Source organism: Rhinoderma darwinii, chromosome 2 (assembly GCF_050947455.1).
Source record: "Rhinoderma darwinii isolate aRhiDar2 chromosome 2, aRhiDar2.hap1, whole genome shotgun sequence".
Lineage (NCBI taxonomy): Eukaryota > Metazoa > Chordata > Amphibia > Anura > Rhinodermatidae > Rhinoderma > Rhinoderma darwinii.
This window is the reverse complement of record NC_134688.1, coordinates 221,018,825-221,036,693: the sequence shown is the minus strand read 5'-3', so window position 1 is coordinate 221,036,693 and position 17,869 is coordinate 221,018,825. Positions and strand designations below refer to the sequence as shown.

At 44.0% G+C, this 17,869-nt stretch overlaps 1 protein-coding gene across 6 annotated transcripts in view; it reads left to right on the top strand.

Moving 5' to 3' along the window:
* Positions 1 to 17,869, top strand: part of CLIP2 (CAP-Gly domain containing linker protein 2) — a 128,708-nt gene that overhangs the window by 48,875 nt on the left and 61,964 nt on the right. For all 6 annotated transcript variants that reach the window (XM_075852882.1, XM_075852881.1, XM_075852885.1 and 3 more), the window contains exon 4: positions 16,690 to 16,814. In XM_075852882.1, coding sequence (XP_075708997.1) covers positions 16,690 to 16,814 — 125 coding nt within the window. The remainder of the gene's footprint in view (positions 1 to 16,689; positions 16,815 to 17,869) is intronic.

Below are 17,869 nucleotides of genomic sequence, written 5' to 3'. Positions count from 1 at the left end.
ATCTATCGCTCTAGCTAACTATCTATCCATCCATCCCTTTCTATTTCATAGATATAACATAGTGAGATGTCATGCCTCTGCATTCAAAAGATTCACAGTGGGGCCACACACATGGCTCGGAAAAAAAACTATCTGTCTATCTGTCTGTCTGTCTGTCTGTCTGTCTGTCTGTCTATCTATCTATCTCTGTATCGTTTACTGTCATCATTGTTTTTGTTATTCTTACGACTACTATAGTCATTATTAACATTTTACTTAGGCTCTGTTTACATCTGCATTGGAGTTTTCGTTCGGAGCCTTTGACGTAGATTCTGTCATATTTGACAGCCAAAATAGTGATGTGTGAAAAACTTTGCTATCAAAATGACGGATTTAGCACTGTGTCCTTGTTTTCCTAATAAACAGAAACCAGGGCGCCGTGAACAGAGTTTATAGAATATTAGATATGGCATAGTAGATTAAATGGAAATCTTCAATTCATCAGACTTTTGAATTGCAGACAGTACAGGTTAGTAGATATTGAATAGAATTAATTTGTAGGAACTGTGTGTTTATCCCGAGCATTAAATCATAGAACCCCTTTAAATTGGCTGTACATATGATGTTTCCAGTTGATTCCGGCAGCATTGTTGCAGTCTTGATGTTCATGAGTAGCTAACTTGTACTGCAGATGTTTGTCCTTACAGTACTATATTACCATGTGGCAAACAGACACCAAAATGTGGGAGAGCCGTCATTTAGAGGAAATGATGCACACTGTCTAATGATCTCAAAAACAGCTCTATAAAAACATACGGCAGTTTGGTTATGGGATAAATGGCTATTAATATGTGTAAATATACTTCTTATTTACATAGTAAAAAGAATACTATAAGTTCTATACATTACATACACATTTAGACAATCGCTATAATACAGGAAGGGGAGTGCATCCTCATCTTGGTGAGAACAGAACCGTTTACTCAGAACAAAATTTATTGAGCACTTCCTCTCCCAAAATAGACTGCTTAGTCGTATGTCAACTTGAGTCCATCCAGAGAATTATGCAGTTAAAAAAGATGCTAAAAAGTGCATTTACTTTTCTTTATGATCCTTAGTTTATTATAACAATTTCCCATCTTTAGTTGGAGATAAAAATATATTACATTTTCACGTTTGGACCTCATGTTACAGTATATATACATATGGGTCGTCCTATCACGTGGTAGTGTAACAAGATGCCACCGTTGCAACAAGTCAGTTCATAAAATGTCTTCCCTCCTAGATATTTCACAATCAACTATCAGTGGTATTATTGCCAAGTGGACGTGTTTAGGAACCACAACAACTCAGCCATTAAGTGCCAGACCATGTAAAGTTACAGAGCCGGGTAGCCAAGTCCTGAGGTGCATACTGCATAAAAGTCGCCAACGCCCTGCTAACTGAATAACTCCAGAGTTCCAAACCTCCTCTGGCATTAACATCCGCACAAAAATGGTGCACTGGGAGCTTCATGACATGGGTTTCCACGGCCAAGAAGCTGCATGCAAACCTTACATCACCGAACACAATGCCAAGCGTCGGATAAAATGCTGTAAAGGATGCCGCCAGTGAACTCTGAGGCAGTGGAAATGTGTTTTGTGGAGTGACAAATCACTCTTCTCTATCTGGCAGTCTGATGGACGAGTCTGAGTTTGGCGAATGCCAGGAGAACTTTACCTGCCTGACTGCATTGTGCCAACTGTAAAGTTTGGTGGTGGGGATATAATGCTATGGGGTTGTTTTTTAGGGGTTGGCCTAGGCCCCTTAATTCCACTTAAGACAAAATCTAGACGGTTCAGAATGGCTAGACATTTTTGACAATTGTATGCTTCCAACTTCGTGGGAACAGTTTGGGGAAGGCCCTTTTCTGTTCCAGTATGTCTGTGCCCCAGTGCATAAAGCAAGGTCCATAAAGGCATGGTTGGGTGAGTTTGATGAGGAAAAACTTGACTTGCCCAAACAGAGAGTCCTGACCTCAACTCTACAACACCTTTGGGATAAACTAGAATGGAGATTATGAGCCAGGCACTCTCGTCCAACATCTGTGTCTGACCTCACAAATAAAGAGACACACTCCAGAATATATGGCACTTCAGTAGCTTGTTAATTCAGTAGCATTGTAAAATGACAATGCTACATATACTGATCTATTATACCACCTGGTTGCTACTGGAGCTAGTTAACAGCTTATTGAACACCCCTAAATTTCGACTCCTACAATTCAATTCTTTGAGTTAGGTTTTCTTTTCTTTCTTTTCAGATTATTGCACAGTGCCCTATTTTTTGTGTTGTTTTTTTAATTTTATTTTTTTAAGTTCTTCTCAAGTTTCAGTGTTTTCTTCCTGGCTCTATTGTCATTCATTCCTAGGTTTAGTGTCCCTTTAATTGACCTAATTGTGGAGTACATAAAATCAGCTGCTTATATATAATATATCTTTTTTCTAGCGTTGTATAAATGTTCTTCTTGGTACAACGTTATTAAATGGATAAACTAAGCATTGAGCATTAATCTGCTAGAATAAGCACTGAGAACCTTACAAAGCTGGTATTGCTATGCAGACTGTAGTATTTTAGTGACATTGCACTGGTCTCTTAGTTACAGCATAGAAAAATATAGTGTGTGCAGGGTTTTACTCTAAATCTGCATGTAAAACCCTCTGATTTCTGTAATTCACAGAAGGACTACAATGAACATAAAGTCAGCCTGTGTTCTCATGTGCCCTTATGTCGTGAGAACTGGCTGATTTTACAATGTAGCATGACAACCGGTCTTCACCAGCCAGTGACTACCTAATTTTTGCAGCGTCTAAAGCAGGGGTCTCAAACTCGGCCGGGTAAGTGGGCCGCATATAGAAAAAATGGGAAGTTGACGGGCCGCATTACTTTCAAATTTGATACAATACAAAATTATTGTTAATCAATTAGTTATTTGAACTACTATAACACTATATTACTATAATAATAATAATAATACATTACTATAATAATAGCGCTAGGTTTAAAATTTTAGATATTTATCCACGTGCTTATTTCAACAATCCAGCTTTCCAGTTTAAGTGTCGCTAAATGCAGTCCAGCAGCTCAGTTAGCACACATGTCAAGATTGGGCAGCCCCTTTTTAGATAGTGCCACAGTGCCCTCTGTGGATGCTGCCGCAGTGCCCTCTGTGGATGCTGCCGCAGTGCCCTCTGTAGATGCTGCCACAGTGCCCTCTGTAGATGCTGCCACAGTGCCCTCTGTAGATAATGCAACACACCCCTAGATAAGGCCACAGTGCCCTCTGTAGAGAAGGCCACAGTGCCCACTGTAGATAATGCCACAGTGCCCTCTGTAGATAATGCAACACACCCTTAAATAATGCCACAGTGTCCTCTGCAGATACTGACACACACACACACACACACACACACGCGCACACACACACACACACACACACACACACACACACACACACACACACACACACTTGTAGATAATGCCACAGTGCCCTCTGTAGATGCTGCCACAGTGCCCTCTGTAGATGCTGCCACAGTGCCCTCTGTAGATAATGCCACAGTGCCCTCTGTAGATAATGCCACAGTGTCCTCTGTACATACTGCCACAGTGCCCTCTGTAGATGCTGCCGCAGTGTCCTCTGTAGATGCTGCCACAGTGCCCTCTGTAGATGCTGCCACAGTGCCCTCTGTAGATAATGCCACAGTGCCCTCTGTAGATAATGCCACAGTGTCCTCTGTACATACTGCCACAGTGCCCTCTGTAGATGCTGCCACAGTGTCCTCTGTAGATGCTGCCACAGTGCCCTCTGTACATGCTGCCACAGTGTCCTCTGTAGATGCCTCCACAGTGCCCTCTGTAGATGCTGCCACAGTGCCCTCTGTAGATAATGCCACAGTGCCCTCTGTAGATAATGCCACAGTGTCCTCTGTACATACTGCCACAGTGCCCTCTGTAGATGCTGCCACAGTGTCCTCTGTACATACTGCCACAGTGCCCTCTGTAGATGCTGCCACAGTGTCCTCTGTAGATGCTGCCACAGTACCCTCTGTAGATGCTGCCACAGTGTCCTCTGTAGATGCTGCCACAGTGCCCTCTGTAGATGCCTCAACAGTGCCCTCTGTAGATGCTGCCACAGTGCCCTCTGTAGATGCTGCCACAGTGCCCTCTGTAGATGCTGCCACAGTGCCCTCCGCAGATGCTGCCACAGTGCCCTCCGCAGATGCTGCCACAGTGCCCTCCGCAGATGCTGCCACAGTGCCCTTCACAGATGCTGCCACAGTGCCCTTCACAGATGCTGCCACAGTGCCCTCCGCAGATGCTACCACAGTGATGTCAGGGGCTTGCCCAAAGCTGGAGTCCCGGAGCAGAGCCGCTTCTAGCACTCTGCCTGGGATTCCAGCTCTGCTCCTGACATCACTGTCCATATATGGACAGAGATGTCAGGGGCAACCCCAGAGCTGGAGTCCCGGGCAGAGCGCTAGAAGGCTCTTGCTGGGACTCCAGTTGTGCTCCTGACATCACTGGGACTCCTGCTCTGGGGAAGCCCCTAACATCACTGTAGCTCTATATTAGCGCTCTGCCCGGGACTCTGCTCTGGGGAAGACCCTGACACACTGTCCATATATGGACAGCGATGTCAGGGAATTCCACAGAGTCCCGGAGCAGAGCCTATACTAGTGCTCTGCACGGGACTCCGCTCTGGGGAAGACCCTGACACACTGTCCCTATATGGGCAGCGATGTCAGGGAATTCCACAGAGTCCTGGAGCAGAGCCGATACTAGCGCTCTGCCCGGGACTCCGCTCTGGGGAAGACCCTGAAACACTGTCCATATATGGGCAGCGATGTCAGGGAATTCCACAGAGTCCCGGAGCAGAGCCGATAAGCGCTCTGCACGAGACTCAGCTCTGGGGAAGACCCTGACACACTGTCCATATATGGGCAGCGATGTCAGGGAATTCCACAGAGTCCCGGAGCAGAGCCGATACTAGCGCTCTGCACGGGACTCCGCTCTGGGGAAGACCCTGACACACTGTCCATATGTTGACAGCGATGTCAGGAAATTCCACAGAGTGCCGGAGCAGAGCCTGTACTAGCGCTCTGCCAGGGACTCTGGCTCTGGGGAAGCCCCAGACATCGCTGTTCATATGTGGACAGCGATGTCAGGGAATTCCAGAGTCTCGGAGCAGAGCCGCAGATGACAGCCCCAGGGGACGCATGAGGCCCGCGGGCCGCGTGCTTGATACCCCTGGTCTAAAGATATATTCAACACTTAACTAAAAGGAGAATAAATCTCATCTATAAAATAGTAGCCAGTACTAATACACGTGCAACACTTGACAAGCCGGTACTACCACTACTATGCCCTTACTTTGGATTTGATATATCTGGAGTTCCAGGCACCTTTATATATATAATATGTAACCACTTATATGGTCTGCAGAGCTACTGTGTATTAGGCTAGATTCACACGGGCGTTGCGCATCTCCGAGGTGCATCCGTGCTCTGCACTGCGGGATGTAATATCACGCATCCCCCATAGACTAGACTACAGATAGTACGGGGCAAGGCATGAACGTGCCGATTACGCTGCCTGGCCCCTGTCAATCAATGTAAGAAGGGAGGGGCGGTTGAACTGGGGAGCGACGTAAGAGCGTTTAGGTGCAATGGTAACGCCCTCATTGCACCTAAATGCTCATTAGCACAAACTTAATAAAACGTATTTCTCTACATGGGAGGCAGTAGGCAGAAAATGAAAATAAAGCTAGAAACAGGTTAGTGTCCTCTACAATACACTGTTACTAGTTTATCTCGGACATTCTGGTTACAGACTCCCTTTAAGCATAGAACAGATCTAATTTATTTGTTTTTCTCCTTAACATGAATGAAATGGAAAAAGACTTTGGGCCTCAATGATCAAAACTGTCAAACAGAAGATCTCTCCTTGTTGCCTATAGCAACTAACCAAGCAGACCGCAGCTTTAATTTTACTGCTATTGAAAACTGCACAGCGATTGGTTGCTATGGGCAACAAGGACTGGTTTTCTGTTATAATAAATGAGGATCTTTGTTGCAAACAGAATATGTACTCCTTACTAGGCGCGGAGTTGGGGGGGGGGGTGGATTTGTTAGGTCACTGCACTGTATCATACCAGGCAGGAAATGTCCTTGATGATGAACTATGTCAGAAATGCAACAACATGGTAAACTGTGCCTGTAAATGAGAAGTCTAGACCTGCCTCACTCTTTTTCTCGGACAATAGTTAACTAAATGCTGTTATTGCATTTACTATTAATGGGCGAGAACAAAATTAAGCTTTAACCATATGTATTCTGAGCAATGGAGCAGAATTTTTCATAATTTTTTATGATTGTAAGATAGTTTAACCAATGGCAATAATCGTTACGTCTATGGTCAGTTTAAAGTAAATCTCTACCTTGTATTATTATGTTGTTTTTACGGTTAAATGTTTTTCACTGATTCAATTCTTAATATATCGTTATAGCGGTTGGAGCCCTGTTTATGTAATACACAGCTCCAAATCTCCTACATAGAAATAGATGTAACAGATCACAGGCTGGCTACCTGCAGTTGATGTTACAACAATTTAACCAATAAAACAGTATGCAGTAAGCTCATACGCTCCCCCTGGTGGCAGCTGCTGGTAACCAGCCTGTTATATTTTTAAATCTATATTTATGCAGGGGATTTGGAGCTTCTGTGCCAGAAAAAAAAACAGCTTCTACCACTATATAGATATTTGAAATATTAATTGTATTCTAGGATGGACATTCACTTTTAGTTAAAGAGTCTGCAGTCATATTCAGACTTTAATTTTAATACAACAGTGTTTGTTACAAGAAGGGGAAATACAAAGTGTACTGTTTAAAGAAGTAGACAAAAATATACTTTAGATAAAATTCTTAACTGATGTTAACAATCGGCAGATGCAGCGAACGCCGATCAACGAGACATCGTTGATCGGCGCTCATTTGCTCCTGTGACAGGGAGTTATGGATGGGGACGAGCGGTCGTTACGCCGATCGCTTGTCCACATACATTATCATCATGTCGGCAGCATATCTCCCTTTTTACACAGGGAGATGTGCTGCCAACAACAATATTTCCCTTTTTTAAAACGATATGATCAGAAGATGATCGAGCGTTTGCTCGTTCATCTGCTGATCGCTGCCCTGTTTACACAGGTCAATTATCAGCAATGAGCGTTATACGAACGCTCGTCTGCACGATAATCGGCCAGTGCAAAACCCCCTTTACACTACCTACATTATGAAGTGTGTCGCATAATAATGTTACACACAGATACATATACACGATGTAAGCCTTACATCAGAGTACAGTTTTCAATGGAGTAAAATGTAGATTCACATACTTATATGAGCACAATATAAACAACATCCATCATTATCAGAGTGTATGGGTATGTTCACACGATGAGAGGCATTTACGTGTGAAAAGACAGACTGTTAACAGTCTGTTAGGCAGAAAATGAAAATAAAGCTAGAAACAGGTTAGTGTCCTCTACAATACACTGTTACTAGTTTATCTCGGACATTCTGGTTACAGACTCCCTTTAAGCATAGAACAGATCTAATTTATTTGTTTTTCTCCTTAACATGAATGAAATGGAAAAAGACTTTGGGCCTCAATGATCAAAACTGTCAAACAGAAGATCTCTCCTTGTTGCCTATAGCAACTAACCAAGCAGACCGCAGCTTTAATTTTACTGCTATTGAAAACTGCACAGCGATTGGTTGCTATGGGCAACAAGGACTGGTTTTCTGTTATAATAAATGAGGATCTTTGTTGCAAACAGAATATGTACTCCTTACTAGGCGCGGAGTTGGGGGGGGGGGGGGTGGATTTGTTAGGTCACTGCACTGTATCATACCAGGCAGGAAATGTCCTTGATGATGAACTATGTCAGAAATGCAACAACATGGTAAACTGTGCCTGTAAATGAGAAGTCTAGACCTGCCTCACTCTTTTTCTCGGACAATAGTTAACTAAATGCTGTTATTGCATTTACTATTAATGGGCGAGAACAAAATTAAGCTTTAACCATATGTATTCTGAGCAATGGAGCAGAATTTTTCATAATTTTTTATGATTGTAAGATAGTTTAACCAATGGCAATAATCGTTACGTCTATGGTCAGTTTAAAGTAAATCTCTACCTTGTATTATTATGTTGTTTTTACGGTTAAATGTTTTTCACTGATTCAATTCTTAATATATCGTTATAGCGGTTGGAGCCCTGTTTATGTAATACACAGCTCCAAATCTCCTACATAGAAATAGATGTAACAGATCACAGGCTGGCTACCTGCAGTTGATGTTACAACAATTTAACCAATAAAACAGTATGCAGTAAGCTCATAAGCTCCCCCTGGTGGCAGCTGCTGGTAACCAGCCTGTTATATTTTTAAATCTATATTTATGCAGGGGATTTGGAGCTTCTGTGCCAGAAAAAAAAACAGCTTCTACCACTATATAGATATTTGAAATATTAATTGTATTCTAGGATGGACATTCACTTTTAGTTAAAGAGTCTGCAGTCATATTCAGACTTTAATTTTAATACAACAGTGTTTGTTACAAGAAGGGGAAATACAAAGTGTACTGTTTAAAGAAGTAGACAAAAATATAGTTTAGATAAAATTCTTAACTGATGTTAACAATCGGCAGATGCAGCGAACGCCGATCAACGAGACATCGTTGATCGGCGCTCATTTGCTCCTGTGACAGGGAGTTATGGATGGGGACGAGCGGTCGTTACGCCGATCGCTTGTCCACATACATTATCATCATGTCGGCAGCATATCTCCCTTTTTACACAGGGAGATGTGCTGCCAACAACAATATTTCCCTTTTTTAAAACGATATGATCAGAAGATGATCGAGCGTTTGCTCGTTCATCTGCTGATCGCTGCCCTGTTTACACAGGTCAATTATCAGCAATGAGCGTTATACGAACGCTCGTCTGCACGATAATCGGCCAGTGCAAAACCCCCTTTACACTACCTACATTATGAAGTGTGTCGCATAATAATGTTACACACAGATACATATACACGATGTAAGCCTTACATCAGAGTACAGTTTTCAATGGAGTAAAATGTAGATTCACATACTTATATGAGCACAATATAAACAACATCCATCATTATCAGAGTGTATGGGTATGTTCACACGATGAGAGGCATTTACGTGTGAAAAGACAGACTGTTAACAGCTGCCTCGTTTCACACGTAAATGCTCCTCCACGTAATTTACAAGGCGTCTGAGACGCTCTGAGACGCTCGTAAATCTTGAGCTGTGCTTCATTGAGTTCAATGAAGAACAGCTCAAATTACGTGGCAAAGAAGTGCCCTGCACTTCTTTGCCGAGACAGTCAATTTACGCGTCGTCGTTGAACAGCTGTCAAACGACGACGCGTAAATTACAGGTCGTCTGCACAGTACGTCGGCAAACCCATTCAAATGAATGGGCAGATGTTTGCCGACGTATTGTAGCCCTATTTTCAGACGTAAAACGAGGCATAATACGCCTCGTTTACGTCTGAAAATAGGTAGTGTGAACCCAGCCTACGTACTGGATAAAGGCCCTTTTACACCGGCCGACACTCGGCAGTGAGCACCGGTCAACGAGACATCGTTGATAGGCGCTCGTTTGCTCCTGTCACATGGTGCAATGGATGGCGACGAGCAGTCGTTACTCCGATCACTCGTCCCCATACATTATTATCATGACGGCTGCGCGTCTCCCTGTTTACACATGGAGATGTGCTGCCAACAACGATAATCTTTTACTTTTTTAAAACGATACGACCAACAGATGATCGAGCGTTTGTTCGTTCATCTGCTGATCGTTCCCCTTTTATTAACGCTCGTCTGCCCGATAATCGTCCTGTGTAAAACCCCCTTAAGGCTGTGCTTACATGCTATGAATCTGTGAAGATCCGACTTGTGATCTGATTATTATGATTACAGGTAACAATTCTTTGATAGAATGCAAATGATTCCATTATATGGCTAATCAGTGTTTGACAATGGGAGACCATCCATTCTTAAGGGGGTTTTACACTGGGCAAGTATCGGGCAGACGAGCGTTCATAGAACGCTCGTTGCCGATAATTGCCATTTGTAAACAGGGCAGCGATCAGCAGATAAACAAGCAAACTCTCGATCATCTGCTGATCGTATCGTTTTAAAAAAGTTAAATATTATCGTTGTGGGCAGCACCGCCGACATAATAACAATGTATGGGGATGGGCGATTCGGAGTAACGATCGCTCATCCCCTTTCATAGCTCCGTGTGACAGGAGCAAACAAGCGCCGATCAACGATGTCATGTTAATCCACCGGAGCAGCGAGCGCCAATGATCGGCCGGTGTAAAAGGGCCTTTTTACAGACAACCTAAAATTACTCTTCTTTAGGACCTGTTCATATTAATTTTTATGCAGATGACCTAAAATGATGCAAAGATTGGGCCGGTCTAAAGGCCCATTTACACAGGCCAATTATCGTCCAAACGAGCGTTCATAGAATGTTCATTCCCGATAATTGGCCTGTGTAAACAGGGCAACGATTAGCCGATGAAGGATCAAATGCTTGTTCATCGGCTTATTGTATCGTTCTAAATGCATGAACTCAGGGGCGTAGCTAAAGATTCATGGGCCCTGGTGCAAAAGTTTAGCTTAGGCTACCCAGCCCTCGACAACTTATTTTCCTGGCCGATGGTATTGGCCCGCCCTTTATCTTAAGCTAGATCTTTGGGTCTCTTAAGTGACCATTCGATGCAGCACTAGCAGCTAGAGACAATGCTAGGGTCTTAAGAGATCATATGCTTTGCCCCCCCCCCAAAAAAAAGTCTACGCCACGGGATAGGATTAGGTACAGTGGCTCAGGAGGCAGTATCAAACATAATAGGATTAGATACAGCAGCTCAGCATACAATGTCACACAATGGAGACGTAGATACAGCCGCTCAGCAGACAGTATTACACGAGAGGCTTAGATGCAGTGGTTCACTATATAGTATCACACGAGAGGCTTAGATACAGCGGCTCACTAGACAGTGTTACACGAGAGGATTAGATACAGAAGCTCAGCAGACAGTATTCCACGAGAAGCTTAGATGCAGCGACTCAGTAGACAGTATTAGGCTATGTTCACACGGAGTATTTTGGGGGAGGAATATCTGCCTCAAAATTCCGTTTGGAACTTTGAGGCAGATTTTCCTCTCCCTGCACGCCGATTTTCGGGCCGTTTTTCGCCCACGGCCATTGAGCGCCGCGGGCATAAAACAGCGCGAAATACGCTTTCTCTGCCTCCCATTGAAGTCAATGGGAGGTCAGAGGCGGAAGCGCCCGAAGATAGGGCATGTCGCTTCTTTTTCCCGCGAGGCAGTTTTACTGCTCGCGGGAAAAAGACGCCGACGCCTCCCATTGAAAAACTCGGCAAAATACTCCGTGTGAACATAGTCTTAGGGTATGTGCACACACACTAATTACGTCCGTAATTGACGGACGTATTTCGGCCGCAAGTACCAGACCGAACACAGTGCAGGGAGCCGGGCTCCTAGCATCATAGTTATGTACGATGCTAGGAGTCCCTGCCTCGCTGCAGGACAACTGTCCCGTACTGAAAACATGATTACAGTTCGGGACAGTTGTCCTGCAGCGAGGCAGGGACTCCTAGCATCGTACATAAGTATGATGCTAGGAACCCGGCTCCCTGCACTGTGTTCGGTCCGGTACTTGCGGCCGAAATACGTCCGTCAATTACGGACGTAATTAGTGTGTGTGCACATACCCTTACACGAGAGGCTTAGATACAGCGGCTGAGTAGACTGTATCACACTAAAGACTTAGCTACAGTGACTCAGCAGACAGTATCCATATACTTACCCTCCTTGCTCCTGTAGGGTCCTCTTCAGCTCCGGTGCAGCGCTGGGTTCTGACACTGTTTGGCTTTAGGACGTTATGTGCCCCAAGTATACAATTTACTGACACTGAGCGGCATCAGGATGCAGCACTGTGCCGAGAGCCGAAGAGGACCTGATTAAGGAGCGAGGACGGTAATTATATGGAGGAGTTACTGTAGTAACAGTGGCACGTGTAGTTTCACCTATTGGAAACTACATAGGTCCCAGTTACTACAGACAGCATAGTGCAGGGAGGGGATCATGAGCAGCGGATTTTTCTGTGAGTATGTTGTAAATTCTCAACAAATCCCTTCTAAAATCTACATGTGTCACATGCAAACGTTGCCAAGGATTTGTGCAATGCAAAGGGTGAAATCTGCTGTGGAACTCTGTGCAATTCTGAGATATAAAAGGCATGTTGTGGATTTAAAAATCTGCAGCTTGCGCGGATTTTTTCAGTATTCTTGGGGTTTTGAACATATAAACATGGCCGTAGACCATGTTCATGTGGCACGGATTGGCAAAATACAACTTGGATATTTTTTAGAAAAGCTGTGGCAGAAATCTGCATCTTAAACTAGGATTTTTGCCGCAGATTAACCCCTTTGTAATTCAATGAAGCTAAGGGCCTGTTCACATTACCTTTGCCTTCCGTTTGGTTTTTCCGCTCATCTGTTTCGTCAGGGGACAGATTAACGGAAAGACAAAACGTAAAGTATAGTTTCCATTTCAATGGTATTTTATTTGTTTTACTTTGTGTCCATTCCGCTAAGTTTCTGTTTTTTTGACGGAAAGAATAGCGCAGCACACTAAAACCTAGCAGAATGGAGGCAACCAGAAACCAAAAAAATACAATTGAAATAAATTCCCTTCAGCTACGTACCTCCCAACTGTCCCGGATTCAGCAGGACAGTCCTAGATTCCAGGCGGTTTCCCGCTGTCCCGAGCAGCTGGGGGTTTGTCCTGCTGTCAACTGTATCTGTGTCCTCAGGATGCACATACAGTTGAAACCAATTCTGAAGCAGGGAACCATCAGCTCCCTGCTTCAGAATTGGTTCAGAGCGGACCAGAGGGAGCTCCTCCGCTCGGCGAGGATTCCCCGAGCACAGCGCTACTTTAAGCACTGTGCTCAGGGAAGCCCTTGATGTCACTGTCCATATATTTACAGTGACATCAGTGGCTATTCCTTGAGCAGAATCCCCGTTGCCGATGATCTGGCCGGGATTCCGCTTCTAGAGAAAACCCCTGAGGTCACTGTCCATATATTTTCATGGACGTCAGGTGCTCCTCCTGGAGCGGTATCCCCGGGCAGGGTCGGCAACAAGGATTCCGCTCAAGGGGTAGCTACTGACGTCACTGTCCATATAAGGACATTGACATCAGAGCTTCCCTCTATGAGCGGAATCCCCAGCCTATGCTCTGGCTGGGGATTCCGCTCCTAGAGGGAGTACCAATGGTGCTATCTACATGGACGCTGTGGCACGATATAGGGGCACGATATAGGGGCACTATCTACAGGGGACACTGGCACTATCTACATGGGCACTTGGTCACTAACTACAAGGGCACTGGCACTAGGGGCAGCTAAGGGGGCATTATACTGTGGGGGAGCTATGGGAGCATTATGCTGTAAGGGGGCAGCTTTGGGGCCATTAAGCTGTATGGGGTAGCTATGGGGCATTATACTGTATGGGGCAGCTATGGGTATTATGCTGTATGGGGGAATTTGTTTGGCCATTATACTGCATGGCGGTATCTGTACGGGCATTATACTTCATGGGAGAATCTGTGTGGGCATTTTATAGTATTGGGGCATCTGTGTGGGCATTATACTGTATGGGGGCATCTGTGTTGCCTTTATATTGTATGGGTGCATCTATGGGGCAGTAAACTGGTGGCAGCTAAGGGGGCATTATACTGTGGGTGCAGCTATGGGGGCATTATGCTGTAAAGGGGCAGCTTTGGGGACATTAAGCTGTATGGGGGCAGCTATCGGGCATTATACTGAATGGGCATTATGCTTTATTGGGGAATTTGTTTGGCCATTATACTGCATGGCGGTATCTGTATGGGCATTATACTGCATGGGGCAATCTGTGTGGTCATTATACTGTATGGGGGCATCTGTGTGGGCATTATACTGTATGGGGGCATCTGTGTTGGCTTTATACTGTATGGGTGCATCTATGGGGCAGTAAACTGTATGGTGGCAGCTATGGGGGCATTATACTGTGTGATGGCAGCTATGGGGGAAATAGACTATGTGGGAGAACTGGGTGGGTATGGGTGGGGATTGGGTGGGATTAGAGCCGTTGCAATGTTGTCCCTTTTTGAGATACTTGAAAGCTGGGAGGTATGCGGCTACTAGGGTGGATACGCTGTGTGCTTTTAGGCAGCGTATCCGCCCTGTGTGAACATTCCCTGATTGCTATCCTGTCAGTGACTTAGGGATTTGATGCGTTATTGTGCCGCAATTTTCAAAATCGTGGCACAAATGGCACAATAATGCTGCGTTTGCGAAGATCGTGGCAAAAAATGCAACAAAATCGGGAAAATTTTTTAAATTCATGTAAACATGAGTGATTGGGGGAGCACTTACTGTAGGAGCCCTGTAGCAATGGTTACATCCCTCTGCAGTCTCTAAGGAGCGGGGGAATCGTTGATGCCTGCTGATTGTATTGCAAACTGCGTGTACCTAGTAATGTCTCAGGAGACGTCCTGACTTGTGTGTGGGATCTCTTCTCTGCTGGTGGGAAGCAGCTGCTTTCTTTCATGTTCCGCGGGCCTCCGGTCTTCATGCTGCTTGTGCAGCAGCCTCGTTATCACTTTTTTATCCCCTGGATTTGGGGCCCAGTCACAAGTGCGACCTCTGTGACCCCTATAGCTACGCCATAAACTTTTATCATTGTCGGCAGCATTTGCATCACCATTGATTTCAATGGTGACGGATCCGGTGCAAATGGTTCCTGTTTGTTTCCGTTGTGCAAGGGTTCCGTCGTTTTGACTGAAGCAATACCGTAGTTGACTACGCTATTCATTCCGTCAAAACTACGGAACCCTTGCACAACTGAGACAAACGGAAATCAATGGTCATGCAAAAAAAACCTATGTTTTCCGTTTTATTTCAGTCAGGGTTTTGTTCTGACGGAAAGCTCAGACGGAACGCCTGACCGGAGCCCTGACACAGATGTGAACGAAGCCTAAACTGGAAAACCTCTTATTTTCTCCACATTCAACAGAAATAAAATAACAGAACAGAAATAAACAGATCAGATCTCCTAGAGATATTTATCATCAGCTTCTATTCCTATGGAGAATGTGAGATTTTTCATTCATATCTTTGGTAATATGAGGCATGTTGGAATCATCATTCTTCATAGCTTCATAGTGTACTCTGGTTTTCTGTGACGCAAGGTAATCACAGACATACCTTGAAACTCATGAGGCGCAATACAAAATCTAAAATAGGTCCCCCAACAATTATATGTCTTTAACAGTACAAGGCATGTTATATGGGGCCAAGGGACCTTATCCGACCCCTCAGGCTCCAGTACTGAATGCGACTGCAACCTCTGGATCCCCTATAGTTACGCCACTAAAAGCAATGAAGCATAAAGTAGGTTCTACCATCTTTATAACAGCCATAGACATAGATGCTAAAACTGAAGAAAGATCAAAAAAGTTCTGGCAATATTGATTTGGCCATCACAATTTTAAATGCCAGTTCCATAACGCATGGACATTAGTTTTTCTGTCAGCAGATCCTGTTCCTATAAGGATTAGCTGTCAATTCAATGTCTATAGGCGCTGACGGTTCACCGGCTAGAGGATTGACCTTGCGGTTTTCTTTTTGCTCGTCCTCAGAGAATTCCAGCGTCCACTCACGCCTCCTCCTTTCATAGGAAAAATGTTGAGGTTCAGCCAAGCTGAATGTGGTTGGGTGTCATTACCAGCAAAACTACATTTCTCCAGCAATTATCAAACATCTATGGCCGGCATTACACGGCAGAGGTGTGTACAGGAGGCTGTATGGTGGGACACGAAGTCTTCACTGTAGTGGGACATCGTGGACATTCTGTGTTCCTCTATGTGGCACCGTATATATCAGAGATATTCTCACCTACAAGAGATATGGTATTTGCAACATGGCATCCAATGGGAACATGCTACATTTTTTGTGTCAGATTTGTACAGAATTTTTCTGAAAAATCTCCATATGAAATTTTAAGCATATAGAGGTACAGTAAATAGTAGAAGGATATCGGTGCCCTATTACAGCCTGGTAAAATTCAGAGTTTTTATGAAGCCATAATACGATCATATGCATGAGGATTTTCAGTGCCTTTTCTGACCTTAAAGGAAAGTCTGATGTGAAGTTGAAAATCTAGTAGTATCTTAACATATTCTAATGTGCATTTTTGGCTTAGATTTAGTGTCCTATTAAACAATAACAGATTCTAATCAGTCGTCCAATAGATTGTAACACTCTACAGCTCTATCACTGCTGTATTAGTATTGGATATGACTGACGTACCTAACATTGAAGAAGGGCCTGATTTTTCTTATTGATCATTGATTTATTTTGCTGTTCATTGCTTATCAATGGTACTTACAGATTTATATTTTTCTATTCTAAGCCGAAGTGGTTGTGCTCAATGTGACAGAATTTATTTAAAGTGTTTTTTGTTTTTTTAATAACGTGCAGTGTGTGTTGCCTTGCAGGTTGGAGGCACAAAGACAGGAGTAGTACGCTATGTCGGAGAGACAGATTTTGCAAAAGGAGAGTGGTGTGGAGTGGAGCTGGATGAACCCCTGGGGAAGAATGACGGAGCTGTGGCTGGTACCAGGTATAAATGCATTATATCCTTAACATAAAAGGGTAACATTTCCAGAATTGCATTAGTAAAAAGTAAATATATAATGACTGAAATATAGTATTCTGACTGACATACAGGGCTTGGGGCAGCGGACATCTGGGGCAATAATCTCTATAGTCTTTCAGTATTGTCACTGAGAAAGTGTGCACAAGAACATGCACACTGTTACTGAGATTAAAAAAAGACACAGGTCCATCAAGTTCAACCTTTGCCAGATCATTTATACATCATTCAGTGCTATATTAGTTATAAACCTCAATGTCATTTGTCATTATATAGGCATGTAGCACTTTTTTGAATGCTGTCATACTATCTGCCATCACTACCTCTTGGGGTAGGACATTCCATAATTTAAATGGTTACTAACTTTTCAACAGACTTTGCACAAATTAACAGTACAAGCGAATTTAAGAAACTTTGTAATATATCCTAATATAGAAAAAATGCCTCTTTCTCCACTTATCAGGCTCCTTCCCTCACCCCTCTCTCCTACCTGTTCACTCACTCTGACTTTACAGCTAAATCTGTCTCCTGAAGATGAGATGGCCTATCAACTCACTGAGGGATCAGGTTAGAGCTGCCAATAGAAGTCTATGGAGAAGGGAGGAGGCAGCAGGAGCAGAGTGAGAGTGATGCAGAAAGACACACACAGAGATGCTACTGCAGCTTCTAGTAAGTCTGATTCTGTTTCACCCTAGTACTGGATTCACAGCTACACTTCTCAGTACTGCTGTGTAAGCCTATCTGCCCCTCGTGTGTGTTATACATAAATTATTGACTGCGCATTTGAGGGGTTAAACAGCCAAGAAAAGCGCGATCGCTAATCCCGGCTGTTAGTCCCGGGTGTCCCCTGCAAAATACAGCTGACACCTGTAGCGTATGAAGCGCGCTACAAACATCACCCCCCACACCCGCTCGTAATGGCACGTCCGGGTGCTTGAACGGGGTTAATGCAAAGCAAGCACCCTGGAGAACAAGGAAAACACATATAAAATCAGGTTACCGTGAACTATATTAGCATACTG